The following is a 27949-nucleotide window of genomic DNA, read 5'->3' as shown; positions in this document are numbered from 1 at the left end:
ACCTGTTGAGCCCTAATTTTTGTTTTCTAGTGGTACTTGGGATTGAACTCAGGGCCTTTATGCACACCATACAAGGGCTCTAGCACTGAGCCGTTGCCATCCTTAAATCATTTGAAGCTTTTTTTTTTTTTTATTGGTTGCCAGGTTGCCATGTCTTACTAGAGTGCAGTCTTCAGGGTGCATGGGAGTCTAGGGTACCTATGGGCTCTTTTCAGCTCATAGCTCATATGGTGGAGCTCTGGGGCAGCTGTGAAAGTTGTGCTTCCTCTAAGTGTGTGTGTCTTCTGCAGCTCGTGACAGCCTGTGCCATGCAGGCCTTCCATAGCCTCTTCCATGCCAAGCCCAGCACCAGCACCTTGTCTGCAGAGCTCAACGCTCAGATCATCACGGTGAGGCTGATTTGGGTGTGGGGAGACTGGAGGGTAACTCTTTGGAAGGCTCTGCTGGGAGGGCCAGCTCTGCTGCCTTGCTTCAACGGTGGGGTAACATGGGCTAAGCTGTCCCGGTGGAGAATGGTCAAGCTTGAAGCTGAGCGATTGGCATCAGTGGCATGGGAGATGGGCACCGACTCTTGCCTGATCAGGGTAATATAAATGATTTCAGCTTGAGGGGGCTTTTAACTGCAGATACATGTAAGTGGACTTTTGGAGGCAGACATAAATCTATTGTGGAATAGAATATTTGTTTAACTTTGTAAAGAGGTGTTGAATTTGTTTGTATTGCAGAACAATTGTTTAACTATGTAACGATGTGTTGTCTTTGTTGATGCTGCATTTGTTTAACTATATAAAGATGTGTAACTGTTACACTTTGCCTGCCTAAGACCTGATCAGTCTAATAATAAGCTGACCAGTCAATAGCTAGGCAAGAAGGGGTAGACGGGACTGGGGGGCAGAGAAAAGTGGGGGTCCAGCCAGCCAGACATGGAGGAAGCAGGAAAGCAGGATGGACAGTCCATAGATGAGGTCAGTGAGCCTCGGGGCAGCACATAGGTTAATAGAAATGTGCTAATTTAAGTTAAAAGAGCTAGCTAGAAACCAGCCTAAGTCTACGGTCAAATTATTAATAATTTAATTAATTAATAGTGAGTCATGATTAATAATAAGTCTCTGCGTGCATGATCTGGGGGCTAGTGATCCAAGAAAGCCTGCTACATAAATCTTCTCCAAATTGTTTGCAAAGTGTACACTGAAGTTCATGTCCTCAGAGAAGAGCTCTGGCTTCAGGTGACTCCAGGAGGTGTGTGAGCGCCTCACTCCCATTCCTAGAGCCTTGTGTTTCTAGAAGATTGGGCCTGGAAGCCAGGTGGCGGGGGAGGGGGGTTCTGACCAGTCCTTACAGTGCTTTCACAAGGGTATAGGAAAGGTCCTTGGGACTACTGCTGAGACTCACCTGCTGACTCCTGTCCCCCTCTAGGCCTTGTATGACTACGTCCCCAGTGAGAATGATTTACAGCCCTTGCTGGCCTGGCTGAAGGTTATGGAGAAAGCCCACATCAACCTGGTCAGGTAGGAATGTGCTAGAAGTCAACCCTAGGGGCTCCCATTAGGCTGTCTGCTGTGTGTGCAGATGGGAGAGACTTGAGCCATTCAGCCCCAAGGTCTGTGTTACGTGGGTGAGGATCAGCTCTTGTGTTAGAAAAAGCAAGGGTAGGGCAGCAAGGCCGTCCTGTTAGTCCAGGTCCTTCCTCACCCGTGAACAGTGCCTTTTGGGCTAGAGCCAAGTTTGAGTCCGATTCTCTGCTTACTCTGTGCATTTTGGTGAAGGTGATATCGTTCTTTTGGGGATTATTGAGACAGGGTTTCTCTGTAGCTTTGACGCCTGTCCTGGAACTCTCTGTATGGCCCAGGCTAGCCTCAGACTCACAGAGATCCATCTGCCTCTGCCTCCCAAGAGCTGGGATTAAAGTTGTGCCACCACCACCCTGCATCATATATTCTCTCTCTCTCTCTCTCTCTCTCTCTCTCTCTCTCTCTCTCTCTCTCTCTCTCTCTTCTCTCTCTCTCTCAGAAAGGTACTTTTGGGAGTGAGCTCTCGCCTTACCGTATGAGTTCTAAGGATTGCTCTCAGGTCATCAGACTTGGCAGCAAGCACCTTTATCACTGGGCCATCTCACAGCTGGATTCTTTTGTTTTGTTCAGTTGTTGGGTTTGTTTGTTTTTTTTGAAGATGGAGTCTCATGACATAGCTGTAACTAACTATATATGTTAGGCTGCCGTGAACTCACAGATATCTGCAAGCCTTTGCCTCTTGCGTGCTGGGATTAAACATGTGCCAACATGCCTGGCCTGGCCTTGAAATCTTGGTCTTCCTGCTTTAGCGTCTTAATTCCTGAGATTGCAATGGTGAGCCATCGTGTCTAGTGTAGCACAAATTCTAATTGGTATTAATAATAAAAACCCAGAGTCAGATATAGGGGTAATACTGAAGGTCAGAGAAGCAGAGCAGCCAGCCACTAGAGAGTTCTTACTCCTATCAGTGGTCAGACCAGAGGGCCGATCCTGTCCTCAGACTGACTTCCTGAGCACCTGTCTCCTCCTGCCTTATATTCCTCTCTCTACCCAGCCATACCACTCCTCTCTCCACCTCCCTAGTGCTAAGATTAAAGACCTGTGATTCCTGGGATCACCTTTGTGTGAAGTTCTATTTCTCTTTCAGACAGATTCAATCTTGTGTAGGCCAGGGTGGCCTTGAACTAATCGCCTCTCCCAAGTCCTGGGATTAATGTATGCCATCACTGTCTGGCCTCTATGTCTAGCTAGCTCTGTACTCTGATTCTCAGGCAAGCTTTTTGTTAGATTATAAACAAAATATCACCACAGCCTAGTTCTGGTGTGATCTTTAATTTTTTGCATGTATGTGTATGTATGATGTGTGTGACTTCATGGGTGTTAGTTCAGGTACACACACGCCACATTGTGTATGTATGATGTGTGTGACTTCATGGGTGTTAGTTCAGGTACACACATTGTGTATTTATGATGTGTGTGACTTCATGGGTGTTAGTTCAGGTACACACATTGTGTATGTATGATGTGTGTGACTTCATGGGTGTTAGTTCAGGTACACACATTGTGTATGTATGATGTGTGTGACTTCATAGGTGTTAGTTCAGGTACACACACGCCACATTGTGTATGTATGATGTGTGTGACTTCATAGGTGTTAGTTCAGGTACACACACGCCACATTGTGTATGTATGATGTGTGTGACTTCATGGGTGTTAGTTCAGGTACACACAGGCCACATTGCACTTGTGGCGGTCAGAAGGAAAACTCGGGTCAGTCCTCACCTTCCTCCTTGTTTGAGACATGGTCTCTTTGTTGTTCTTTGTGGCATAAGCAGGCTGACTGGCCTCAAGTTGTCAGGGATGCTTCTGCCTCCACCTCCTGTCTTGGTGTAGGAGTGCTGGGATTGCTGGGCCCAGCTTCAGGAGAGTTCAGGGGTTCAAGCGCAGGTCCTCATGCTCTGGTGCAAGTGGCCTGCCGAGCCACTCCACAGTCCAGTGGTGCTTGGTTGTTTTTTAACTTAACATTTGTTACTTATGTACATAGAGTGCGTGTGTGTAGCCGGGTGGTGGTGGTGCACGCCTTTGCATGCCTTTAATCCCGGCAGAGAGGCAGAAAGGCTGGCCAATCTCTGTGAGTTCAAGGCCAGCCTGGTCTACAAGAGCTAGTTCCAGGACAGGAACCAAAAGCTACAGAGAAACCCTGTCTCGAAAAATCCAAAAAAAGAAAGAAAAAAAAAAGAGTGCCTGTGTGTGTGGAAATGAGAAGGTGACTCTTAGACTCCCCAGGCTTGGCTGCCGAGCTATCTTGATGATTTTTATCTTTATGCTTTGGGATCAGATTGCCTGAGCGTGTGAATCCCTTCTCATGCCTCACTGTGTGTCCTTGGCCTGCTTCTGTGTCAGTTTCCTTATCTACACAATGGGGATAGATTTAGTAATTGCTGCAAGGTTGGGGTGAAAGGTCTGTTTTGTCAGTAGTTGGTGTGTAGTCGTGTGCAAGGGTTAGCAGTATTAGTGCTTGACTCTGGAAAGTGTGAGGGCCAGGCCAGGAGGTCACACTGAAGGCAGCTCTCACTCTGTGTGCTGCTTAAAGGCCGTTTGGACTTTGCACTCGTGTATTGTTACTTCAAGGACAGTGCCCTTTGGAATGACTGGCTGGGAGAACAGCCTGTAGATGTTTTCACCAAGCTGTGGGGGCTCAGGTCTCTGAGGCTTGGAGCCAGGTTCCAAAGAAACCTTTTGTTTTGACAGAATGCAGCGAGACCTGGGGCTGGGCCATCTTGCTCGGTTTTTCGGAATGGCCATGACCTGTCTCCTGTCCCCTCATTCACAAGTGGTTGCAGCTGCTACCCAGACTCTTAAGGTACCACAGTGTCCTCAGCCCAGCCTTGGTTGGGGAAGCAGAGCACATAAGAGGTTCTGCCTGCCTCCCTAGCTCTTAGACCATCCTGGATGCTCAGCTTGGTCCTTGGGGGAGCTTCTCCCAGTGGGAGACAGGCTCCAGGAGCTTCAAAAAGCGGTTGTCTGGGAGGGTGAATGGAATTGGGGTTGTTGCCTTGGACTAGACAGCCTGGGCCTCTCTTTGCAGGAGATCCTGAAGGAGTGTGTGGCTCCGCACATTGCGGACATTGGCTCTGTGACCTCTTCAGCCTCGGGTCCTCCCCAGTACATCGCCAAGATGTTTAGGTGAGGATGTGGTGTCCCTGTTACTGGAAGTGCTGTATGACCTGTGTTCCATTTACCCCTTTGGGCAGTGTCCAGTACTGACCAGGTACTCTGTAGGATTGTGGTAAGTGCCAAACTTTGCCTGGGCAGCTCCTGCCGTTTGGGGTGTATGGTGGTACTCAGAATAGGAGAGGTGCCGTACTGTGGGATGTAAGAGTGTGGCTCGTGGATCCCTGCCCCAGAGCTTCTAGACCTGTAGCTGGGTTTGAATCCAGCTCTGTTGCTCGCAAGCCCCAGGGAGCAAGGTCCTCTGGATCCTCATGAGTGGGAGAGCAGCACAGGCATGTAGCTAGGCATTCCATGAGCAGAAACTGCTGACCCTTGTGCTAGAACATTGGTACTAACCCTCTCTAACAGCTGGGAAGGGGAGGTCGTTGAGTTCGAGAAAGGCTGACCACAGAGTCTGCTGGGCTGCCTGCAACACCTATGAGGAGCCATTCACAGACATGGCCACAGAGTGCTAAGCAGTCCCTGGGAAGGGCCTGGGGTCTTGGGTGTCTCTCCTGGGTCTGTTCTCTCTCTTGGTTTGGCACTCTGGTGTCTAGTTCAGAGGGACAGAAGCCAGTTCCTGTGCATGTGGTAGGATGCTTCAGGAACTCTCAAGAGGGGCCCTAGCCAGCATACTGCTCCTTGTTGGCCCCAAGATATTGTGGGGGAGATGGGACCAGCACAGAAAGGTTCTAAAGACCTTCCTCTCTGCCCGGGCCACCTGTTCCCAGCCGTCCTCTCTCCTCAGATCAGGTAGAGGAAGCATAGGACAGCAGCAGTACACAGACTGCAGGTTTTCATGGCTCCGAGCCTCAGTTTCCTCATCTGAAGATGGAGCTTATCACTGTCTACCTCATGAGGCAGTAGGAATATTACTAAACTCAGCATGGATACTTTCTGAGCTTTCGATGGGGTCTGTGGGTCACGGTACAGTACCTGTTGTTTCCTGGGACGATGTTACCATGGCACTGACTGCTTCCTTGACAGGGCAGTGGAAGAGGGCCTGACGTACAAGTTCCACGCGGCCTGGAGCTCTGTGCTGCAGCTGTTAGCTGTCTTCTTCGAGGCCTGTGGAAAGCAGGCCCATCCTGTGATGAAGAAGGTGAGATGGGGGCTGCTGGGCCAGGGCACTGGTGGTACTTGGCTCCTAGCCAGGAAGAACAGGTCTATACTCTAGTGTTGACAAGTTCCCTCAGCAGGTGCCAAGTACCACGCCTCCAGGAAGGTGACTGAGCACTGTGGGAAAAGCAGCAAGGTGGGAAGGGAACCATTGTCCTGTCCAGTTACCTTTGCTGAAGTTGATTTAGGATCCTGGGAAGTCCTGGCCCTTTTAGATCCCTAAAAATATTTGTTTAAATGTGCATTGGTGTTTTGCCTGCACCTATGTCTGTGTGACGGTGTCAGGTCCCCTGGAACTGGAGTTACAGACAGGTGTGAGCTGCCACGTGGGTGCTGGGAATTCAGCCAGTGCTCTTAGCTGCTGAGCCACCTCTCCAGCCCTCCTTTTAAATTTTTAAAACTTTATTTATTTATATTATGAGTGTTTTCATCTTTGTGTATATATGTGTACCACGTGTATGCCTGATAGAGAAATGGGAAAAGGGGTCTTATAGATTTCTTGGAACTGGAGTTACAAATGGTTGGGAGCCACCATATTGGGGCTGAGAACTAAAGTACAGTCTTCTGCAAGAGCAGCAGTGATCTTAACTGCTAAGCCATGTCTCCAGCCCCTCAAATTTTAATTCTCTAAATGCTGTGTAACCACTGAATATAGTGTTGATGTTTTAAACAGCCTTAGGCCTCAGAGTTTCTCCAGCCCAGAGTGAAATATCTTAAGTACCGGGAATCCTGAATAGACCCCAGGACAAGGAACAGCTGGTGGCTCAGCTCCGGGGTCTGTCTCATTGTTTCTTCCCATTGCTGTCAGGGTGATGGGAGCCACCTTGGAGAGGACACTCAGCCAGGCCAGGGCCCTGATTAGTTAGGATTGGCAAACATGGCTTCCTAGCAACCAGGCAGGGCTATGAGAAACAAGCCTGGTTGGTACTAAGGGGGAACGGGAGGGCGCCACTCTGCTTCCTCAGCTCATAGTTAGCTCTAGGCCGGCATTGGTCACACCTTCCCGTTCTTCAGGATAATTGGAATCTACATTTGTATGTGAAAATTTGTAGCTTTTTCATGTTAAATTAAGCAGAGCTTTTTAAAAGTCCTGGGCCTTGGAAAGGGATTGGACGCACCACTGAGTCAGCTGGGTCCTCAGTGTGTGTCTCTGGGGAACTTCATCTGTGTCCAGAATCTGGCCCCATCCTTTGGAATGAAGCCTGGCCTAGTCTAGACCGTGGTGGATTCCTCTTCCGAAGACAGATCTGAAATGAAATGATAATTTAGGGCCCATTCCGTGGTCAGCAGAAAAATTGCATTTGTGTTGTTTCTGTTACCCTGGCGATTGATCCCAGACCATGAATGTGCTAGGCGATTGCTCTGCTACAGTGTCACACACGGGCCCTGCCGTCATGTCCCTCCATGTATCCTGTCTTTGTTCCAGTGCCTCCAATCCCTGTGTGACCTGCGCCTCTCCCCTCACTTCCCCCACACAGCAGCCCTAGACCAGGCTGTGGGGGCTGCAGTGACCAGCATGGGACCCGAGGTGGTGCTGCAGGCTGTGCCTTTGGAAATCGATGGCTCTGAGTAAGTGGGACCTTGCTTGGGCTTTAGGAGCCGGGGGACTCATGCAGCTTGTTCTCCTCTAGGAAGGGTGTCCCTCAGTCTCCCGATGTCACCTCTTCTCACCGAGTCCTTCTTCACAGGGAGACTCTGGATTTCCCACGGAGCTGGCTGCTGCCTGTTATCCGGGATCATGTTCGGGAAACACGACTTGGCTTCTTCACTACTTACTTCTTGCCCCTGGCCACCACTCTTAAGAGCAAAGGTGCGGCACCCTTGGCTATGTGCAGCCTGAGTCCCCTCCTCCCACATTTAGGAGTCCCAGCTGAAGAGGTCAGAAAGGGACTGAGTCCGGCATGTGCATTTGGCAGCATTCAAAAGAAAGAATCTTTGTTACTGTAGCCCTTTAAGTAGACTTTTCCTCCGTGGTTTACATGTGGGCAGCTGCACCTGTATCCCCAGGTTCAATCAACTACACACTGAAAATACACAGGGGAGAAAATTCCCCGCACACTGTCTAACAGCTCTTATTTGCTGTGTCACTGTTGGGTTTGATACGATGTCGAGAAGTGACTTAAATAGGGGAATGAGTGGAGGTCGCATACAAACACCACACCATTCTGCATAGGAGACTTAAACACTCGGAATCTCATGTCCATGGGGATCCTACAGCCAGGCCCTCGTGGCTGCTGAGGAAAGGGTCTATATGCTCTTCTAAACCTACAGGTGTCTATGTTTATGTGTGTGGTTTCAAAGTTACGAAGGTCTGCCTGCTCTTGCCTCCCAAATGCTGAGACTAAAGGCATGCACCACCATGCCCCCTGCTTTGAAATCTAGTTTCAAACAGCAATGAGGATTTTTTGTTTGGGTTTTTTATTTGTTTTTGTTTTGGGATTTTGAGACAGGATTTCATTATGTAGCCCTGGCTGTCCTGGAACTTGCTCTGTAGACCAGGCTGGCCTCAAATTCACAGATAAATGTCTAACTCTGCCTCCCGAGTGCTGGGATTAAAAGCATGCCTCCACTGCCCGGCAATAATCGTTTTTATAAGATTTATTTATTTTATGTATGAGTGTACTATCTGCACATACACCTCTCACTAAAATGGGGCTCATTCATGTTACCTGTAAACACTGGGGATGTTAGTTAGTTTTGTTGTTGTTGTTTTTTGGTTTTTTTTGAGACAGGGTCTCATGTGGCCTTGAATTTGGTAAGTAATTTGAGGATTAACTTGGATTCCTGATCCTCCTGCCTCAGCTTCCTGAGTGCTGGAATCATAGGTGTTAACTCTTCTGACAAGATTCATAAATTTATTTTAATTACTTAGAATAATTACTGTTACTATCAATTTATAGGGGATATTACCTATATTTATATCCTCGTTGTAGGACTTTGGTTTTGGTAAAATGAAGCCAGTTGGCCCTGAGGGTGGCTAGGGTCACACCATGTCTTTGTTACACCCTCCAGCAATGGATCTTGCCCAGGCCGGCAGCACAGTGGAGTCCAAGATTTACGACACACTCCAGTGGCAGGTGAGGGCAGCTGGGGAAGGGAGAGGGACAGGGCATGCAGGGGCACAAGTCACTGGGGACACTTTGATTTCCAAATTCCTCCCTCCCAGATCTGGACCCTCCTGCCTGGATTCTGCACAAGGCCCACAGATGTAGCTGCCTCCTTCAAAGGCCTGGCCCGGACACTGGGCACAGCCATAAATGAGCGCCCAGACCTGAGGGTCACTGTGTGCCAGGCTCTGCGCACTCTCATCACCAAGGGCTGTGAGGCAGGTAAGTGTGGGAGCTAGTTAGAGGATGCCTCGGGGTGCGGGGCTGCTGAGGCTCACACTGCTCACACTGCTGTCTGCACCACTACCGCCGCTACTGCTGCTGTGATCCAGAGGCCAACACTAGTCCTTACCTCATGCTTCTCCCTGAAGGGGGCTGGCGGCTGCTGTGGATTGCCCAGTCAGCATCCAAACCCAGAGGCTCATGTTCTGTGTGCCCCACCCTCAGCCTTTCCTGGCAGAAGGTCCATCCTGTCACTCCCTAGTCCTGCCACTGGATCCCCTAAAAGGACCTGCTGCCCTGCCCCCCAGTGGCTGGCTTTCTGTTAGTTCTGTCCCTTCAATGCACACTTGGGTCCCCTTGCCAGAGGCTGACCGTGCTGAAGTGAGCCGCTTTGCTAAGAACTTCCTGCCAATCCTCTTCAACCTGTATGGACAGCCTGTTGCAGCTGGGGAGGCAGCAGCCCCTCGCCGTGCTGTGCTGGAAACCATCAGAACTTACCTCACCATCACCGATTCTCAGGTGTGTGCCAGTGGAGGGAGGGACGCTGCAGTCGTGGCCTGGTGGGGCTCCTGAACCATGGGACTGTGCGGCTGTGGTCACCCTGTCTCTCTCTCCACTGGGCGCTGTCAGTTGGTGAACAGCTTCCTGGAAAAAGCCACCGAGAAGGTACTCGATCCTGCCAGCTCTGACTTCACCAGGTAAGGTGCTCGCCCGGGACTTCCTCACTTGAGCTTGGTACCAGAGGGTTCCTAGAAGTCTTGAACTAGCACATCCCAGCTGCTCTGAGAGGTCTGATTAATTATTATCAGAGGATGAAAGAGGGGGAACCTAGAGATAAATGGCCTGGGTTCAAATCCCAAACCCTCCACCACTTCTCAACTCCTGTGGCCTTGAACAAGTTAGAAGCTCTGCCTCGGAGTCCTCACCTGTAGAATGGGTGCGATCATAGTGCCTGCAGATGGCTCTGTGAGGGGAACAGCTGTGTAATGTGCCTGGGCACTGCCTGTGCTGAGTGCTCTGTTCACCGTTCACAAACGCCTCAGGCCCCTTGTCCCTACCCTGAGTGGGAAGAGCCTCTGCCCTTCTCCAGTCCATTAAGCCCCTTCCTGTTTCCCACTTGGCAGACTGTCTGTCCTGGACCTGGTTGTGGCATTGGCTCCTCACTCAGATGAAGCTGCCATCAGTAAGCTATACTCCACCATTCGGCCCTACCTCGAGGTGAGCTCCTTACAACTTCCCTCTCCTGTCTCCTGTTGTTGGTTGTTTTCTTTTACTCTTTTGGGGGGGTCAGTCACCTAGCTCCCAAATAATTATACACGGAGACATAGTCTTACTTATAAATGTCTGGCCTTATCTTGGCTTATTTCTTGCCAGATTTTCATAATTTAAGTTATCCCATCTCGCTTTCGCCTCTGGGCTTTTACCTTTCTCTATTTCTGTATATCTTTGTTTAACTTCTTACTCCATGACTTACTGTGTAGCTGGGTGACTGACCCCTGGAGTGCTCCTTCTTTCCTCCCAGACTTCTCCTATTTATTCTCTCTGCATAGCAGCCCTGCCTATCCTTTCTCCCGCCGCTCTGTTGGCCATTCAACTCTGTATTAGGCCAATCAGGTGTTTTAGACGGGCAAAGTAATACAGCTCCACAGAGTTAAACAAATGCAACACATATTTCCATCTTTAAACAAATGTTCCACAGCATAAACAAATGTAGCACATCCTCAGATAATATTCTACAACAGTCTCCTTGTCGTCATCCCTCGTTGCTTGCCCGTTCACTCCCCAGCTGCTCCCACAGTGCCTTCCCTTTGTGTCCTGTCCTGCTCATTTCTCACGAAGATGTGCAGCTGTGGCCAGGCGGTGGCAATGCTAGCCCAGCACTTTAATCTCAGTGAGCTCAAGGCCAGCCTGGTCTACAAAGCACAAAGCGAGTTCCAGGACAGCCAGGGCTGTTAACTACAGCTTTATCAGACTGTTTTTTGGTTTTTGGTGGGGTTTTTTTTGTTTTTGTTTTTATTTTGACAGAAATACATGTATCTCAGACTGGCCTCAAATTTCCTGTATAGTGGAAGTTGGCCTGGAACTTCCTCCTCATCCTCCTGCCTCTACCTCCCAAGTGCTGTGATTACAGGTGTGTACCACCACACCGACCCTTTATCAGGCTGTTATTCACAGTCCTAGATAAATCCTTCATTTTTATCTTTTCAAAACTGCTGGTTTATTTAATTTATTTATTATTTGTATATGTGATGAGGGTAAGTGGATGTCTAAGGACAATTTTGTAGAATTGGCTCTCTCCTTCCACCCTATATGGGTACTAGGGATCTAACTCAGGTTGTAGGGCTCACATCATCAGGTAACAAGAACATTTACCTGCTGAGCCATTTTAATGTTCCTCTCCCCCACCCCGCCCCTTTTCTTACTGGTTGGACCCAGATTCTCATGGATGTTAGGCATATGTTCTATGAGCCACACCCCTCTCCCCAGAGTCTTGTATAGAACAAGCCTGCCTCTGCCTCTGCTCGTGCTGGCCCTGTGTGAAATCATGCTGTGGCTTCCGTCTGTGCAGAGCTCAGCCCCATAGCGTCCTCCTAGGTACCGGTGTCCCTGTTCCCCTGCCAGTCTGTATAGCAGCTAGAGGATGAATTTGCTTTGAAGAAGAATGTGCGGGTAGACACAGATGTCCAGGACAGGCTGCCTGACCTCAGGAGGACATCTCAGGAGGAGTCTGGGAACTCCTTCAGAATTACAACGAGTCAGTGGGGTAGAGAGGAGTGTGTCCTGGCACATTCTGATACCTCCAGCCCAGGCTTGAGTATTGGTTTTTTATTAATTTAATTTTTATTTTTTTAGATTTGTTTAATTTTTATTTTGTGTGTATGTTTTGCCTGCATTTATGTATGCACGCCATATATATGCTCGGTGTCGTGTAGATCGGAAGAAGGCAGCAGATCCCCTGAAAGTTGTAGTTTGAAAGTGTAGTTATAGACAGATGTGAGTTGCCATGTGGATGCTGGAAACTGACCTGGGCCCCTTTAAGAACAAGTGTTTTCAGCTGCTGACTGTTGCCTCAGCCCTGGCATCTGTTATTTAGTGGTGGTAAGAAGAATGGTTTGGAAAACCAGTCTGGCCTTGTCCCTGACGCTATGGCTGCTGTGTCCAGACCTGACCTTCTCTCTGAATCCCCTCTAGTGCTAGCCACAGTAGATGCTTGGGGAATGTCACGGGATGGTGAGGAACCTAGTTCCTTTCTTGTTATCTCTATGACTTATTTACCCCTCAGAGCAAAGTCCATGGGGTTCAGAAGAAGGCCTACCGAGTGCTGGAGGAAGTGTGTGCCAGCTCCCAGGGCCCTGCCAACCGCTTTGTGCAAAGCCACTTGGATGATCTGAAGAAGACTCTGCTGGACTCACTGAAGAGCACGGCCTCACCTGCTAAAAGGGTGAGGGCTCCGGGCATGCCTGTCCTGCAAGGAGGAAGAGTGTCAGCAGGCAGACCCGGAGGAGTGGCACTGACTGATCCCAATGTTGCCTTTCTGCCCACAGCCCCGACTGAAGTGCCTCATACACATTGTGAAAAAGTTGTCGGCTGAGCACGAGGAGTTCATTGCTGCTCTCATCCCGGAGGTAAGTGGGTGAGGGGACTGATGCATTTATGTTTTTCAATTCCTTTCTTCTTTCTTTCTTTTTATTTTTAAGGGTTTATTTTTATTTTATTTTTTTATTTTTATTTTTTAATATTTTATTTATTTATTATGTATACAATATTCTGTCTGTGCGTATGCCTGCAGGCCAGAAGAGGGCACCAGATCTCATAGATGGTTGTGAGCCACCATGTGGTTGCTGGAAATTGAACTCAGGACCTTTGGAAGAGCAGACAGTGCTCTTAACCTCTGAGCCATCTCTCCAGTCCATTTATTTTTATTTTTACATGCATTGGTGTTTTGCCTGAATGTATGTCTCTGTGATGGTGTTGGGTCCCCTGGAACTGGAGATACAGATACAGACACAGACAGTTGCCACATGGGTGGTAGGAATTGAACCCAGGGTCCTCTGGAAGAGCAGTCAGTGCTCTTAACTGCTGAGCCATCTTTTCTAGCCCTTGTTTTGTGGTTTCCAAGAGATGATGGTGAAGTGGGAACTCTAATGGTGGCGAGGATGTGCTCCGCTCACTGCCTAGGCGTGTGTGGCTTACCCAGGCTGCCACCTTGGGCAGCATGTGCTAACAAGACTGTTTGGCCAGGTGATCCTGTGCACCAAGGAGGTGTCAGTGGGTGCAAGGAAGAATGCATTCACCCTGCTGGTAGAGATGGGCCATGCTTTCCTGCGATTTGGCTCCAGCCAGGAAGGTGAGACTGGAATAAATGGAAGGACACCCTGCTTGCGGACTAGAAGACTCTTAAAGCCACTGGTCTTGAGGAAAGGGTGGAGGGAACTGCTTCTGTTCTGGCTGTGGCTCTGATAGGCCTGTAGTGCCCATCCCTGGGCACCCTGTCTTCAATTGACTGTCCGCTCTGCCCCCAGAGGCTCTGCAGCGGTACCTTGTCCTGATCTACCCTGGCCTTGTGGGTGCGGTTACCACAGTGAGCTGTAGCATCTTGGCTCTGACCCACCTCTTGTTCGAGTTTAAAGGTAAGTATTTACTTGAAGGTGTGGGGTGCCTTTGTGGTAAAGAGTGCCCCGAGGGTCAGGCCAGGGTGGTGCCAGAATGGGGAACAATATCAGGAGGTGGCAGGGAGACCCAGAATCAGCCCCGTTTGCTTCTCGGTTCTTTCCCCACACAGTTCTGCCCCTTTCCCTAAGCCTGCACCACCCAGCAGTGTGCAGCCCCAGTATCCTGGGACTTTTGTCGGATTGGTCAGAGGGAAGTTACCAGTTCATGGAGCTTAGTTCTGGTCCCTCCTCTCACCAACCACATGAAAGTTTGAGCAACTTCACTAACCTCCTAGAGCCTCTGCTAATCCCTAAAATGGAAGACCATGGTCACTCCATGGGTGCTGATTCGAAGTGTGAGACCTGCAGGAAAGGCCCTGCTGACATCTGACCCATTGGTAGTTCTGGTTTCTGACACTGGCTGTCTGTGCACAGGGCTGATGGGGACAAGCACAGTGGAGCAGCTTCTGGAGAATGTCTGCCTGCTGCTGGCCTCCCGCACCCGCGATGTGGTCAAGTCTGCACTAGGCTTCATCAAAGTGGCTGTGGTGGTCATGGACGTGGTGCACCTTGCCAAGCATGTGCAGCTGGTGGTGAGGCCCCATTTTCTCACTGGGTGATGGCCCCTGAGGTGCCCGTGTGGACTCCATGGGACTTGGGTCAAATTAGTTTAGAACGTTGTCATTATCTACTGTTTCTTTGACATTAAGGAACCCTGGGAGTGGACTGTAGGAGAATGCTGTCTGACAAAGCACAATGCCACAGTATCTCACATTACCCTATGTCCCCTCCATAGAAGCCGGACCAAAAACCAAGTGATAGAACTCCCCCCACCTTGTACAGATAGAGAAACTGAGGCCAGATACCCATTTTCAAGGTCCAGTCTCAGAACTCGAACCTTCTCTCCCTCGACTGGACATCTCTTCACACCCTCTGCCAGAGCCTAGAAGGGCCTAAAAACCCCATTGGGTTGGGTCTCTGGGCTTCTGCCCAGAGGAGACTACCCCACACTCCCTGCAAGCTGGAACAGTTTGCTAACCTGCTGCCCTCATTTCCCACTCGCAGCTGAGTTACGTGACACTTGAGATCCCTCTCACGTGTCTCTTCTGAGCCAAGCCTTGGCATCAAGGTAGGGAGCAGAGATAGATGTCTTCCAAAAGCCTGCAGCCTAACTGGGCACCAAAGGTTTAAGAATTGGCCAGAGTGGAGATCTATTATATCTGCCTGTAGTTAGAACTTATAAAAATCCCTTCAAAGGCTTTGTGGGGACTTGTTCCCTGGCCCCACTGGAGACATTACTGATAATAAGGCCTGCCACCCATAGGTGCCCACACTAGGCAGGATGAGCATGGCTGCATGATAGAAAGGAAGCCTGAGACTGTGAGTGCTGGAGAGCAAAGTGGATTGAGTGGATTAGGTGGTGCCTTTATGGCCACTTGGCAATCAGGTGAGCCTGGGCCTCAACTGGTAGCCTATGCTTTGACAATGGCAGTATCTTCTCATCGAGTTGCTGTAAAGATCCTTTGGAAGGACGTATGGAGACTGTTGTCACCGTGAAACGATGGTCACAGCTGTATGAGGGAGGGCCTAGGGGAAAGGGTTCCAAATTGAGTAAGCATAGCTGAGCCAAGAACAGGGCAGCCAGTACCTCCTTCTTAGCTGGGCCAGCTGTATTGTGTGTAGGTCTGGACAGCAAGGACAGGTGGGCAGGGTGGAAGACATCCCATGCTCCTCTCCCTGACACCCTGTGCTCTGCCTGCTAGATGGACGCCATAGGGAAGCTCTCAGATGACATGCGCCGGCACTTCCGCATGAAGCTGCGGAACCTATTCATCAAGTTCATCCGCAAGTTTGGGTCTGTGCACTTGAATGGGGTAGAGTTGGGGTACAGGACTGTTAGTCTCTTCACGGGCCACAAGGAAGGGTTACTGGTTCCTGAACAGCCCCTGCCCCCTCTCTCCCTCACTCAGATTTGAACTGGTGAAGGATCTGCTACCTGCAGAATACCACAAAGTCCTGGTCAACATCCGGAAAGCTGAGACCCGGGCCAAGAAACATCGTGCCCTGAGCCAGGCTGCTATGGAGGAGGAAGAAGAGGAGGAAGAGGAAGAGGAGCCTGTCCAGAGCAAAGGCGACAGGTAAGACCCTGAGGCCCTAGTGTACCCTAGTCCCAAACTTGTCCTGGCCATCTTTAGGTCCCCACTCTCCCAGGAGGACTTTAATGTTCAGCCTCTCTAATTTAGCATTGAGGAGATTTTGGCTGACTCTGAGGATGAAGATGAGGAAGAGGAGAGGGGCCGGAGCAAGGAGCAGCGGAAGCTGACGCGACAGAGGAGCCGGGCATGGCTGAAGGAAGGTGGTGGGGATGAGCCCCTCAATTTCCTGGATCCCAAGGTGGCCCAGCGAGTGCTTGGTGAGCAAGGAGCAGCTGACATAGGAGACCAGAGTAGACTTGCCTTGTTGCTGGGGTCATGGGTGGTAGGCAGGGGTTGGCTTCTATGAATCGCCTGTGTGCAGGGGCTAACAGCACCTAGTTGAGAGCTTTGTATGTATGGGCTCTGAGGGAGGAAGGTATGAGGTGGCTAGGCCTCACCTACCATCACCTCATGCTAACCTACTTCACTAGCCACCCAACCCGGGCCCAGGCAGGGCAAGAAGAAGGACCATGGCTTCAAGGTGAGCGCTGATGGCCGGTTGATCATACGGGAGGAGGAAGATGGAGACAAGGCAGAAGAAGAAGATGGCACTAAAGGTAAGGTCTCCCCAGTGAAGCAGCTGCTGTGGCAGCGAGGGCTGGAGCTGTGTAGTTTGATATTCCTTTGTTAACTTGAGGGCTCTTGGCTTGTTACACAGTGACCAGATATTGAGGAAGCAGAGGAAACAAATCTGAGCTTGCATCTAAGGCCACTCCTGAGCACTCTGACTCCTCAGATTTTTCCTGATCCATGCTAAACATATTTTTATTTCATATATTATCTATACTTATTTATTAATTTACCTTTGACTTTTCTACGTAGTATACATACATATAATTTAAACAAAACTTAGGGGAAACTCCCCTCACTGTGCTAGATGTATCATCTCTTCTGCTTCTTCCCTATTCCTTCTTTGTTGTTTGGTTTGGTTGTATTTTCATGGAAACTGGCTGAGCCTTTTAACTGATTTAGAGGCAGGAAGAGCCAGCCTATGGAACACCCTGTCTTTTAAGAGTGTCAACCTTCCCCAACTGAGCTTGCCACTCGGTAATAGAGCATTTGTCTAGAACGTGTGCAGCACTGGATTCTGTCCCCAACACTGGCAAGTATCTGCCTCCTGGTTCCTTCAGCTCTCGCTGCTTAGCTCTGGGCCTCTGACTTACTTGCTTTCCTGACTGTTGCTCACACAGCTCCTCCACCCATCGCTTGTCAGCTGCTGTCTGTCTAGCTCCTGTCTGTGCTTGATATAAATGCGGCTTGTGCCGTTCCTTCTGCTGTCTCTTCCTGCTTCCCTCCAACCCTTTGTACTCTCCAGCCTCTGTGGACTTGGTGCCCACACTAACTGTGGCTGGGGAAGCCCATCCCTCTCTCCCTGCCTTTCTGAGCCTCTCTGTTCTGTAGGATCCCACGCTGGTCCTTCATAGCGTCTTCAAGGTTCCCTAAACACTAGGCCTCATCCCCACAGAACTCCTATGAGGCAACTGTCTTTCTTCTGTACATCTTTAATCACAAACTGGCTTATTTCCTTGCAATGCTGGGGTTGAATTCAGCACTTGCTACATGCTCAGACATGCTCCCCTGAGCTCCACTCCCAACCCCTACGTGGGCTGCCTTTGCTATCCTCTGGCTGGTCTTGGCTCTGCTGGAGTCTCTCTGCCCTGCAAATGGTCGACTTCATACTTTTGTCTTGTTCCTACTTGGTGCCAGTACACAGAATGGGCAGAAAGCTTTGGGAGTAGGAGGATAAAATTGTCCTCTTTCTTAGTGGGGGCATGTATGGGGGGGGCTGACTCAGGAGTCTGGGCTTTCCTTGAGCCACTCACGTCTTGAGGGGGCTATGTGGTCTGGGAGTGGGGCAGCGTTTGATCTGCCGTGGAAAGGGGACACAGGTCTGAGGAAGGCAGTTTTCTGGGCCTGGATTGATGTCCCTTCTTCTCACTGTGCCAGGAAGGAGTATTGGCTTTCTGTCAGGACAGCTGCTGCACCTGACTCCACTGCTGTCTCAGCCGGTCATTGTGGCTTCACAGTTTCTGGCTTGCTTCTCAGGCAGTGGCCTGGGTGGGCAGGTGGGGCTTTTACGTCCTGTAGGATCAGCCTCCCGCCTCCCGCCACTGCCACCAAATGTAGTTTTTAACAAAATCTCTCTCATTCTATTTAATAAGACTCAGAAGTCAGAGGCTGGTGTGAAAACCTGGTAGCTCAGAGTGCTTAAGGAGCAACTAACTGTCCTTCCCTTTTCTCTCTTGTGTCAGAAAGAGCATCCTCTGCTCCGCCAAACCAAAAACACCATGACACTCAATCCCTCCCTACTATTTTCTGTGCATCTCTATCTGTCTCCAGGTTCTCTCTGACCCCAAATTATATAATTACTTTCTGTCAACTAGTTGGTAGCTCTGCCTCCTGGTCCTAAGTTGATTTTATTTAATTAATGCAAGCACAGACTTGGGGTTCACAGTGTGATAAAATATCCTGCATAGGGGAGCAGGAGATAAAGTGGTTAGGATGCCCAAGTGCTCATGAGCCTGTCTTCTGACTCCAGGAGAAGATGAAGAGATGACTGACCTGATGGAAGATGCTGGTATCAGAAGTGTGAGTAATTTGTGACCGCATCCTGGCCCACAGCTCCCACACCCCAACCCCCACATACAAACCACATCTGCCCTACTCCCTTAGTGCTTCAGATTACTGGGGCAGTGTGAACAGGTATGTGTGAATCAGCTTAGAGCCTGGCAAGTAATAAACTTCCCCATGTGCCTTCTGGCAAACCAGGCCCTACGAGCTAGTTTCTTGTTAATGTGTCAAGGTCTGGAGCGGCAGCTTAGTGGTTAGGACGACTTCTCACTCTTGCAGAGGACCTGGGTTTGGTTCCCGGCAGCCACATGCTGGCTCCAGTGCCAGGGGATCCAACACCCTCTAATGACCTCCGTGGGCACCAGGCATACATGTGATACACATACACATATACAAAGCACTTATACAAACAAATAAATCTTTAATGAAAAGGAAAGAAAAGAAATAGAATGTACCAGAGTGCAGAATGCTGTTTAGAGAACAGAGTGAAAATCATGTAGAACGGTCATACGGAGTGAAGGAGTCGGGGAGCAAGAGGCTTCTCGAGGATGCCCAGGGGTGGTCGTGTGTGACATGCACACCTGTGTGATACCTCCCCTCCACAGATCATCCCAGGGTGGCCCAGGGCTCTTCCCCTGGCCTGGGTTCTACCCTTCCCAGGCCACCTTCAGTCCTAGACTCCCTTTGCATGCAGTAGGAAGCTGTGAGGAGCCTGTCTCTGGACCCAGGGTTCTGTGTAGTCTTTGGTGTGTAGAGAGCTTGGCACTTGGCGATGCTCAGTGAGCCGTAGCTGTTCTTTATGATCAGTGGTCATTTTCCCTGGAAATTATTCTGGTTGAGGTTTCCCTAACTTTTCTAGACCCTTCATGGGGGATTGGTGATCTCCTGGCAGCTGTCTCTTATTTCTGGGCAGCAAGGACTGGCCATAGTCCACTGTAGATGGCCGTCAGCTCAGAGCTGGCAAGATTAGACATCATTCCTCAAGGCAGCAAGATGGCTCTAGAGGTGACCACATCAGTGACTGGCTCCTGGCAAGTCAGCCCCTGCCACCAGTTTGTTTGACAGCTGCTGAGTCCTTTTGTGTGTGTGGTTCTAGGAGCATGAGATGCTAGGGTAAGGCATCCTCAGTAGAAGGCCAGTTAGTGGGCTAGCCTTGGCTGTGTACCAGTGGAACGAGGATAAAGCTCAGCCATCACCCTGTGTTGTGCAGCCAGAGCCCGTGTGTGCATCTCTGGTATTCACTGGATATCCATAGTTCTGTGCTACACGGTGGCTCTGGCATCCGCATTCCTGAACACACGTTCAGCCAATCACTTGGCCTGGCACCCCTGGCCCTCAGCTCACCTGATTCACAAGGCTCCCAGGCTTCTGTCACAAACTACAGGATAGGAGTGAGCTTTGGGAACGAGGTCACCCCTGACTGACCCACCCACACCCCTACTCAATGTATAGTGTACTTATTTGGTTGCTAGAGTCTAATCCCAAATATCCCTGTGGGCTGCCCTGTAGCAAGTCCTCTTTCCTCCAGTGCATCCCTAATACTGGCTCCAGGCATACAGTAGGTGCTTATTAGCACGCGCTGTGTCATAATTGGATGATTCCGTGTGTCCTGTTGACCTATAACTTCTGTGCACCCGCTGTCCATCAAGGGACTGTAATGAATAGCTTGGTTCAGGATCCCCCACCTACCTGGGGAGTAGAGAGGGAAAGAAATAATCAGAGCTTTCTCTCCAGGGAGGTCTGGAAACTTGCTTGCCTGACAGCAGATTTCCAGCTTTCTTTTCTAGCTCCAGGGTGAAAACTCAGTGTGAAGGTGGAAAGTTGGTTGTCAGGATGTAGGTGTGATTCCCCCCAGTTGTGTGATGGGAATAACCACTCCCTTTGTAGGCACGCACTTCCTGTGCAACTGAGGATGAGAGCTTGGCAGAGGGCTTTGTCATCAGGGCAGGTCGCTGCTCCTGTTCCTGTCCTCGTTAGTAGTGTGTCTAAAGGACAGAGGGACACCCTTTGCTGGCTGACTCCCCGCTTGTGCCCCTTTCTACAGAAAAAGAAGCTTAAGCGGCAGAGGGAGGCTGAGGAGGATGAGCTGGAGATCCCGCCTCGGTACCAAGGTGAGGTAGCCTTTCTTTTTGTGGGACAGTTTCCCTTCACCCGCATCAGGCTGGGAAGGTGCGGAGAGGGAGGCAGAGTCATGAAGTTGCATTCACTTGACAACTACACAGACACTACTCAGGACTAGGCTGGGGGACAAGCAGCTGCAGGCCTGAGAGAACCTAAGGGTTGGGTTTGTTCATGGTAAGTCTAGCTCTTGTGGCAAGCTCCTTAGTTTAGCTCCTCCCCACCCATCCATCCTTCCATGAGGCTTGTGAAGTGATAGCCTCTCTTGTATGCTCCAAGATTAGAACCCTGGTCAAAGGGTTCCTCTCTAGTAGGATGGCCCCTCTGCTTCCTGAGGTGCACCACGGGGCTCTAACCCGGTTTCTGTCGTAAAGCTCGCGGCGCATCTAGAGATCCAGAGCTATGGAGACAGTCTCTCATTCCTGTAGCCCCATGTCATCCTAATCCTGCTGCACGGCCTATGACTTCTGCATCCAGAGCCTGGCTCCCTCATGCGCTAAGATGATATTGTGGGCAAAAAACTTTGTAATCCATGGGACAAGAAGCCTGGGCTGGGGACAACTTGCCAGCTGTTCTTTAGCTGTGTGACCTTGCTCTGTCACAGTGCTTGAGTTCCAGTTTCTTGGAGGGGTTTTCTGGGATGCATTGGAGGATTCCACCTATGACTTGAAGCCCAGGCTAGAAGGTGTCCCTGGGCAAGTTTCCTTACCTCCGTTATCTCTAGTTCTCACCTGCACAGTGGGATAAATAGTTGTTTATGTACCAGAGCCAGAACAGGGTGGAACGTGGAAAATGTCCTGTCTGCAGGTAGGGATTAGGAGTTTTGCAGGTAGATCCTGTGTAACTTTGGAGAATGAGGGTTATTTGGATCAGTACAGAGCATATGTGTTTCCAGGAGTCACTGGGCGGTGTCTCTTCAAGGGAGCACTTTGGTCATTGCTTGCCAGGATATAGAACCAAGTTCATGGTCTTTTGTCCATCATCTTCCCTGAGGCCCTTTGAAAGGGGTACCTCCTGCCTCCCAGAGCGGGCCACTCTCACTCTGCCTGACTTGTGATCTTTGTGCTTCTCTACAGCTGGAGGCTCTGGCATCCATCGCCCTGTGGCCAAGAGGGCTACACCTGGAGCCGAATACAAGGCCAAGGTGAGAGCTGCAGGTAGAGTGTGGGCCTCCTGGTACCAGGAGAAGAATGAAGGGGCAAGGAAGATCGTGCCCATCATCATCCTGGTCAGAAAAGAAAAGGGGCTCTTAGGGCATGTGGCGTTTGAAGTTGGGGCCTTGTCAAATGGCCTTTGAGAACCAGAGAAGCCTGTTGGTATCATCTGAAGGAGAAGATGGAAAAGAGAGAACTAGGCTAGTTATGTCAGGGACAGGGGAGGGACCCCACACTTTGACTGACTCTGACTCTGGGCTTTTGCTTTTTGTTTGTTTTTGCTTTTACTGTTTCTCTGATGAGCAGAAAGGAAAGGGTGATGTGAAGAAGAAGGGCCGACTTGATCCCTATGCGTACATCCCACTCAACAGAAGCAAGCTCAACCGCAGGTAAGGTGATGTGTGTGTGTGAGTGCCCGTGCCTCTTGTGTATGCGTAGTCACCATCTTGTCCTGTTGAGGCAGTTCTTATCACAGGGCCTGGAGCTCAAGACTCAAACTGACAAGCTGTCAAGTGCCCAGCATCCCCTGAGACTGCGGGTGTATGCCTTTATATGGGTGCTGGAGATCCCATCTTGTGCAGTAAACACTTTACCTACCAAATAGTACTTGGCCCTGTTTGTTGTAATAGGAGCGGCGGGGCTGCGTCCCCAGCACCCCAGCCGCCTGCTAGCTTATGCCCAAAATAACAACACACAAACTGTATTCATTTAAACACTACTTGGCCCATTTCTATCTAGCCTCTTCTAGGCTAATTCTCACATATTAATTTAGCCCATTTACCGGGAAGATTCTAGCCTACGTCCATTCTGGGTTGGAGCTTCATGGCGTGTGCCCCAGAGAGCAGAGCTATCGCATCTCACATCTGCCTGGGAGAGCGAAGCATGGCATCTCTGAGCTCACTTCCTCTTCCTCCCAGGATTTTGTTCTGTTTACTCCACCCACCTATGTTTTAACCTATGAGGGCCAAGCAGTTTATTTATTACTTAACCAATGACCTTCCTCCATCACCTGTTTTTATTTTTATTTATTTTTTTATTTTTTTTTAATTTATTATGTATATAATATTTTGTCTGCATGTGTACCTGGAGGCCAGAAGAGGGCACCAGACATCATTATTGATGGTTGTGAGCCACCATGTGGTTGCTGGGAATTGAACTCAGGACCTTTGGAAGAGCAGGCGATGCTCTTAACCACTGAGCCATCTCTCCAGCCCTCCTGTTTTTATTTTTATGTTCATTATTTTGTGTGTGTATGTGAAAGACAGCTTAGTGAGTGAGTTCCCTCTTCCCACCATGTGGGTCTAGGAATTAAACTGAGATGACACCTCAGTCATTGGGCAAACCCCCTTATTTTTATTTTATTTATATTTATTTATTTATTGGAAGTTTTGGAGACAGGGTTTCTTATTCTCTCTCTATGTAACCCTGGCGGTCCTGGAAGGTGATTAAGACCAGGCTGTCATCAGACCTAGAGATCTGCCTGCCTCTGCTTCCCCAGTGCATACCACTGCCCAGTTCAATTTTTTATTTCAGTATTGGTAACTTGAACTCGTGTGTGTGTGTGTGTGTGTGTGAGAGAGAGAGAGAGAGAGAGAGAGAGAGAGAGAGAGAGAGAGAGAGAGAGAGAGAGAGAGCGCCCCACGTTGCTCTTCTTGGCCTCAATCTCACCATCTAGCTGAAGCTGGGCTGGAATATTTTAACCATGTAATGGCGTGTTACACTTGTTTCTGCTGCTTTTGTTATTGATGTAAAGATGCGTTACATTTGATTAAACAAAACTAACCCGGGGTCAGGAATCTGATTCAGCAAATAGCTGAAGTGGTGGGGGAATTAAGTGTAGCGAGCAGGACACCCCTAATTAAGTGTAGTGAGCAGAAGGACACCCCGTTTTCAGGAGATGCAGGCAAGGAGAAAAGGTTAGCTGCTTGTTATTCAGCCTCTATGAGCTAGCAGAATTTCGCCTCAACCTTTGAATTCTGAGTTCTATAGAAGGATAGAGATTTGGGTAAAATTTTCTTTTGTGGCCGTGATTGAGCTAGTGCCTGAGGAGATTCTGCCTGGCTGCAGCCCATGCAGTGGCTGCTGCTGCTGCTGCTGTGGAATTGCAATTGCTGCTTGGGACAGCAGTTGCTTAAGGTGCAACCATTGTATTGAATGCAAAACACTATTTGGCATCCCATAGTGATGCCAAAATGTAGTGGGTTTTGTTTTTGGTTTTTTTTTTTGGTTTTTTTTTTTGTTTTTTAATTTTTTTTTTAACTCTTTGGGGGCCTACCACCCAGCCCCCAAATGAATACTCAGAGACTTATTCTTTTTTTTTTTCTTTTGTTTTGAGACAGGGTTTCCTCTGTGTAGCCCTGTCTGTCCTGGAACTCACTATGTAGACCAGGCTGGCCTCTAACTCACAGAGATTCACTGGGATTAAAGGCATACACCACCACTGCCTGGCTCTAGCCAGCTTTTCTTTCTCCTCTACCTTTTCCCTCTGGGCTCTTACCTTTCTCTATTCTATATTTTTTCCTTTTCCTCTTATTCCATGCCTGATTGTGTGAGTGGATGGCTGGCCCCTGGTGGTCTTTCTCCTCCTTTTCCACTTCTGTTTATTCCCTCTGCCTGCCAGCCCTGCCTGTTTCTCCTCCTGCCTAGCTATTGGCATGTTTGCTCTCTTTATTAGACCAATCAGCTGTTTTAGGCAGGCAAAGTAACACAGCTTTACAGAGTTAAAGAAATGCAGCATGAAACACATCTCTGCATCGTTAAACAAATAGTCTACAGCGTAAACGAATGCAACACATCTTAAACTAATATTCCACAATACTGGCCTTGAACTTGCTTTTTTTTTTTTTTTAAGATTTATTGACTGGGCACTGGTAGCACACACCTTTAATCCTAGCACTCAGGAGGCAGAAACAGGCAAATCTCTTGAGTTTGAGGCTAGGCTGGTCTATAGAGCAAGTCTTAGGAGAGCCAAGGCTACACAAAAACCTTGAAGGGGGAAAAAAAGGTTTATTTTTAATTTTATGTGTTTATGTGCACATGAGTGCAGTTGCCGGGGAAACCAGAAGAGGGGTTAGGTACCCTGGAGCTAGAGTTACAGGTAGTTGTGAGCCACTAAAGGTATATGTTGGGAACTGAATCTGGGTCCTTTATAAGAACTGAATTGCTGGAGAGATGACTCAGCGGTTAAGAGCACTGCCTGCTCTTCCAAAGGTCCTGAGTTAAATTCCCAGCAACCACATGGTGGCTCACAACCATCTTTAGTGAGATCTGGTGCCCTCTTGAGGAAGAGACCTGCTCAGTCATCCTCATCAACTTAGACCATGAAACCCAGTATATGGACGAGTTCAACTTAACCACCATATACGGGCTGCCCATGAATGCTTCAGCATCACCAAAGCATAAATTTCAGTTTTCTCAATTTCCTCTGTACTCTGAGTCCTTGAGCCACCTCTGTAACCCCCTGACCCTGAATTCTTGTTCTTACTGAATTAGACTCCCAAGTGCTAAGGTTACAGGAGTGAGCTGCTGTGCCTTGCTTGAACTCATGAGGATGGAATATTTGGCTTATTGCTTAGGAACACTTGCTCTTGTAGAGGACTCAGATTCAATTCCCAGCACCCACATGGCAGCTCACAATCATTTGAAACTCCAGTTCCAGGAAATCTCTTGCCTTCTGGCCTCTGCAGGCACTAAGCACACATGTGGTATACGTACACACATGCAAGCAAAACACTCAGCACATAAAATAATTAATCTAAAAAATAAAACCTAAGAGCTCATCAGATATTCCTCCTTTGGTGTTCTTGTCCTTCTTATGAGTTTCTCATTTTTCCTTAAATTTACATTTTCTCGGGGGCTGGAGAGATGGCTCAGTGTTAAGAGCCCAGGCTGCTCTTCCAGAGGTCCTGAGTTCAATTCCCAGCAACCACATGGTGGCTCACAACCATCTATAATGAGATCTGGTGTACTCTTCTGGCATTCAGGCATACATGGAGGCAGAATGTTGTATACATAATAAATAAATAAAATCTTTAAAAAAAATTTACATTTTCTCTTCTTTTTTTAAAGATTTATTTAATTATGTATACAGTGTTCTGTCTGTATGTATGCCTGCACACCAGAAGAGGGCACCAGATACCATTATAGATGGTTATGAGCCATGTGGTTGTTGGGAATTGAACTCTGGACCTCTGGAAGAACGGGCAGTGCTCTTAACCTGAGCTATCTCTCCATCCATCTCTCTTAAAAATAAAATAAATCATGATCTTGGGTCACATGGAGATTCTGGAATATATGTGTTCTATATAGTCACTATCTTTAGTAGTTTTGTATATTTTGCTTTTCTGGTCTTCTTGGAAAATTAGTTACTTCACTTTGGTCATTAAATGGGGTTTTTGGTATAGGTGTGGGGAACATATGCGGTGTGTGGGAGTTCTTGCAAATGTTCCGTTCCTGGGGAAACGGGTTCCAAATGGAGCTTACAGGGGGACATCTACAGATGAGGGGAGGCTGCTTGACCTCATCTAAGTTCATTAGCGGAAGAATGGGGGAGAGGCCTCAAATCAGGGGTCTGTGCAGCAGCCAGGTCAGGGCATACACTGTCTGCCTATGTCACTCTTCCTCTGCCAGGGGTGACCATCATTTGATCTTGTTTTTCTATTGAGACCAGGTTTCCTATTCTCATTGAACTTGCCATCCTCAGCCTTCCAAGAGCTGGGATTACAGGCATGCACCACCACACTTCACCACTGTAGGAAGAGAGAGCTGCCTGTGCTCAGTAAGCTATAGCCCTTTTGTTCTTTCTTGCAGGAAAAAGGTGAAGCTACAGGGACAGTTTAAAGGTCTGGTGAAAGCTGCCCAGCGAGGATCCCAGGTGGGACACAAACTTCGCAGAAAGGATCGCCGGTCCTGAATCCTTGGCAGGAGTGGAGCTGCTGTTTTCCACAGTCCACGGCCCCTTTCCAGCCCCTCTGCTGTTTAACACCAACTCCAGGTGTGAGCCTTGCAAAACCTGAACAGAGGACTCACTGGAACCAGGACTCCATTCCTAGAGAGATGCATAGGATTTTGGAAAGTCCAAATGTCCTTAGAAACATTCTCCAGTCTGGGGGATGGAACCATGTGACATTGCTACCTCTGAGAAGCCCCTAAGAGATGCTCTGCTTTCTGCCCAAAGTGGCCTTGAGGTCCGCAGAGTGGTGGCCACGATCCACCTGTGTAAGATCTTCTGTAACCAGACATAGAATAAATGTGCTTGGCCACACATCAGCCCTGAGAACAGTGTCATCTCTGCCCCTCCAGAGATAAGAACAGCACCTGACCCCTGGCCGTTCGGAGTGGTGACTTGACCCCTTCCTGTCCAACTCCCAGCTGTCTGACCCAGTGTCCACATGTGTCAGCTAGGTTCATATCTTTTCTTGTGAGATAACTCCAACATACACATTCTTTCCCTCTTCACTGCTTCCACCTCCCTGAATTTCTCTGTGTAGCCCTGGCTACCCTAGACCAGACTGGCCTTGAACTCACAGAGATCCTCCCGAGTGCTGGGATTAAAGTTGTGCCCCACCACTACCCAGCTACAACATGCACCTTCTTAAGTAATTTCTGTTTTGGGGGCTGGAGATATGGCTCAGTGGTTAAGAGCACTGACTGCTCTTCCAGAGGACCCGGGTTCAATTCCCAGCACCCACATGGCAGCTCACAACTGTCTTGAGATCCAGTTGCAGGGGATCTGACACCTTCACACCAATGCACATAAAATAAAGTTAAATAAAGCAAAAAAAAAAGTAATTTCTGTTTTGGTTTTTAGCACTAATGATGCTTCTGGTACAATTTTTGGTAGCCTGTCTTAACCCTGTTCCTTTCATTCTCCCAGATTTCTGGATCTAAGTGTTTGCCAAGCTAGAGCATTTCTACTCATGACCTTGGGAGCCATAGTTTGCCAAGAGGTGGCACTGTTTACATGTCTTGCTTACAAATCTAGAATGGGATATCAAGCTAGAAAGGGAGCCAAAAGATTTATTAAGGTTCTCGATCATGACCCCCATTATCACCACTCAGTATCACATTAGTCTCAGCCCAGGCCTT

At 49.0% G+C, this 27949-nt stretch overlaps 1 protein-coding gene across 1 annotated transcript in view; it reads left to right on the top strand.

Moving 5' to 3' along the window:
* Rrp12 (ribosomal RNA processing 12 homolog) overlaps positions 1-27674 on the top strand; it is a 39687-nt gene extending 12013 nt beyond the window's left edge. Inside the window, exons 9-34 of the mRNA XM_075974096.1 lie at positions 291-389; positions 1417-1508; positions 4263-4374; positions 4600-4697; positions 5712-5826; positions 7270-7412; positions 7532-7653; positions 8856-8920; positions 9010-9172; positions 9537-9691; positions 9803-9870; positions 10297-10390; positions 12456-12614; positions 12718-12798; positions 13415-13520; positions 13696-13803; positions 14260-14417; positions 15588-15679; positions 15795-15962; positions 16068-16237; positions 16451-16576; positions 18559-18608; positions 20635-20701; positions 21785-21852; positions 22169-22251; positions 26672-27674. Of these exons, the coding sequence (XP_075830211.1) occupies positions 291-389; positions 1417-1508; positions 4263-4374; positions 4600-4697; positions 5712-5826; positions 7270-7412; positions 7532-7653; positions 8856-8920; positions 9010-9172; positions 9537-9691; positions 9803-9870; positions 10297-10390; positions 12456-12614; positions 12718-12798; positions 13415-13520; positions 13696-13803; positions 14260-14417; positions 15588-15679; positions 15795-15962; positions 16068-16237; positions 16451-16576; positions 18559-18608; positions 20635-20701; positions 21785-21852; positions 22169-22251; positions 26672-26774 (2865 nt within the window). The 3' untranslated portion in view covers positions 26775-27674. The remainder of the gene's footprint in view (positions 1-290; positions 390-1416; positions 1509-4262; positions 4375-4599; positions 4698-5711; positions 5827-7269; positions 7413-7531; positions 7654-8855; positions 8921-9009; positions 9173-9536; positions 9692-9802; positions 9871-10296; positions 10391-12455; positions 12615-12717; positions 12799-13414; positions 13521-13695; positions 13804-14259; positions 14418-15587; positions 15680-15794; positions 15963-16067; positions 16238-16450; positions 16577-18558; positions 18609-20634; positions 20702-21784; positions 21853-22168; positions 22252-26671) is intronic.
* The last annotated feature ends 275 nt before the right edge of the window (positions 27675-27949 follow it).

This window comes from Microtus pennsylvanicus, chromosome 5, assembly GCF_037038515.1.
Source record: "Microtus pennsylvanicus isolate mMicPen1 chromosome 5, mMicPen1.hap1, whole genome shotgun sequence".
Taxonomy (NCBI): Eukaryota; Metazoa; Chordata; class Mammalia; order Rodentia; family Cricetidae; genus Microtus; species Microtus pennsylvanicus.
The sequence above is the reverse complement of the archived record's forward strand: the minus strand, read 5'-3'. Positions and strand labels throughout refer to the sequence as shown.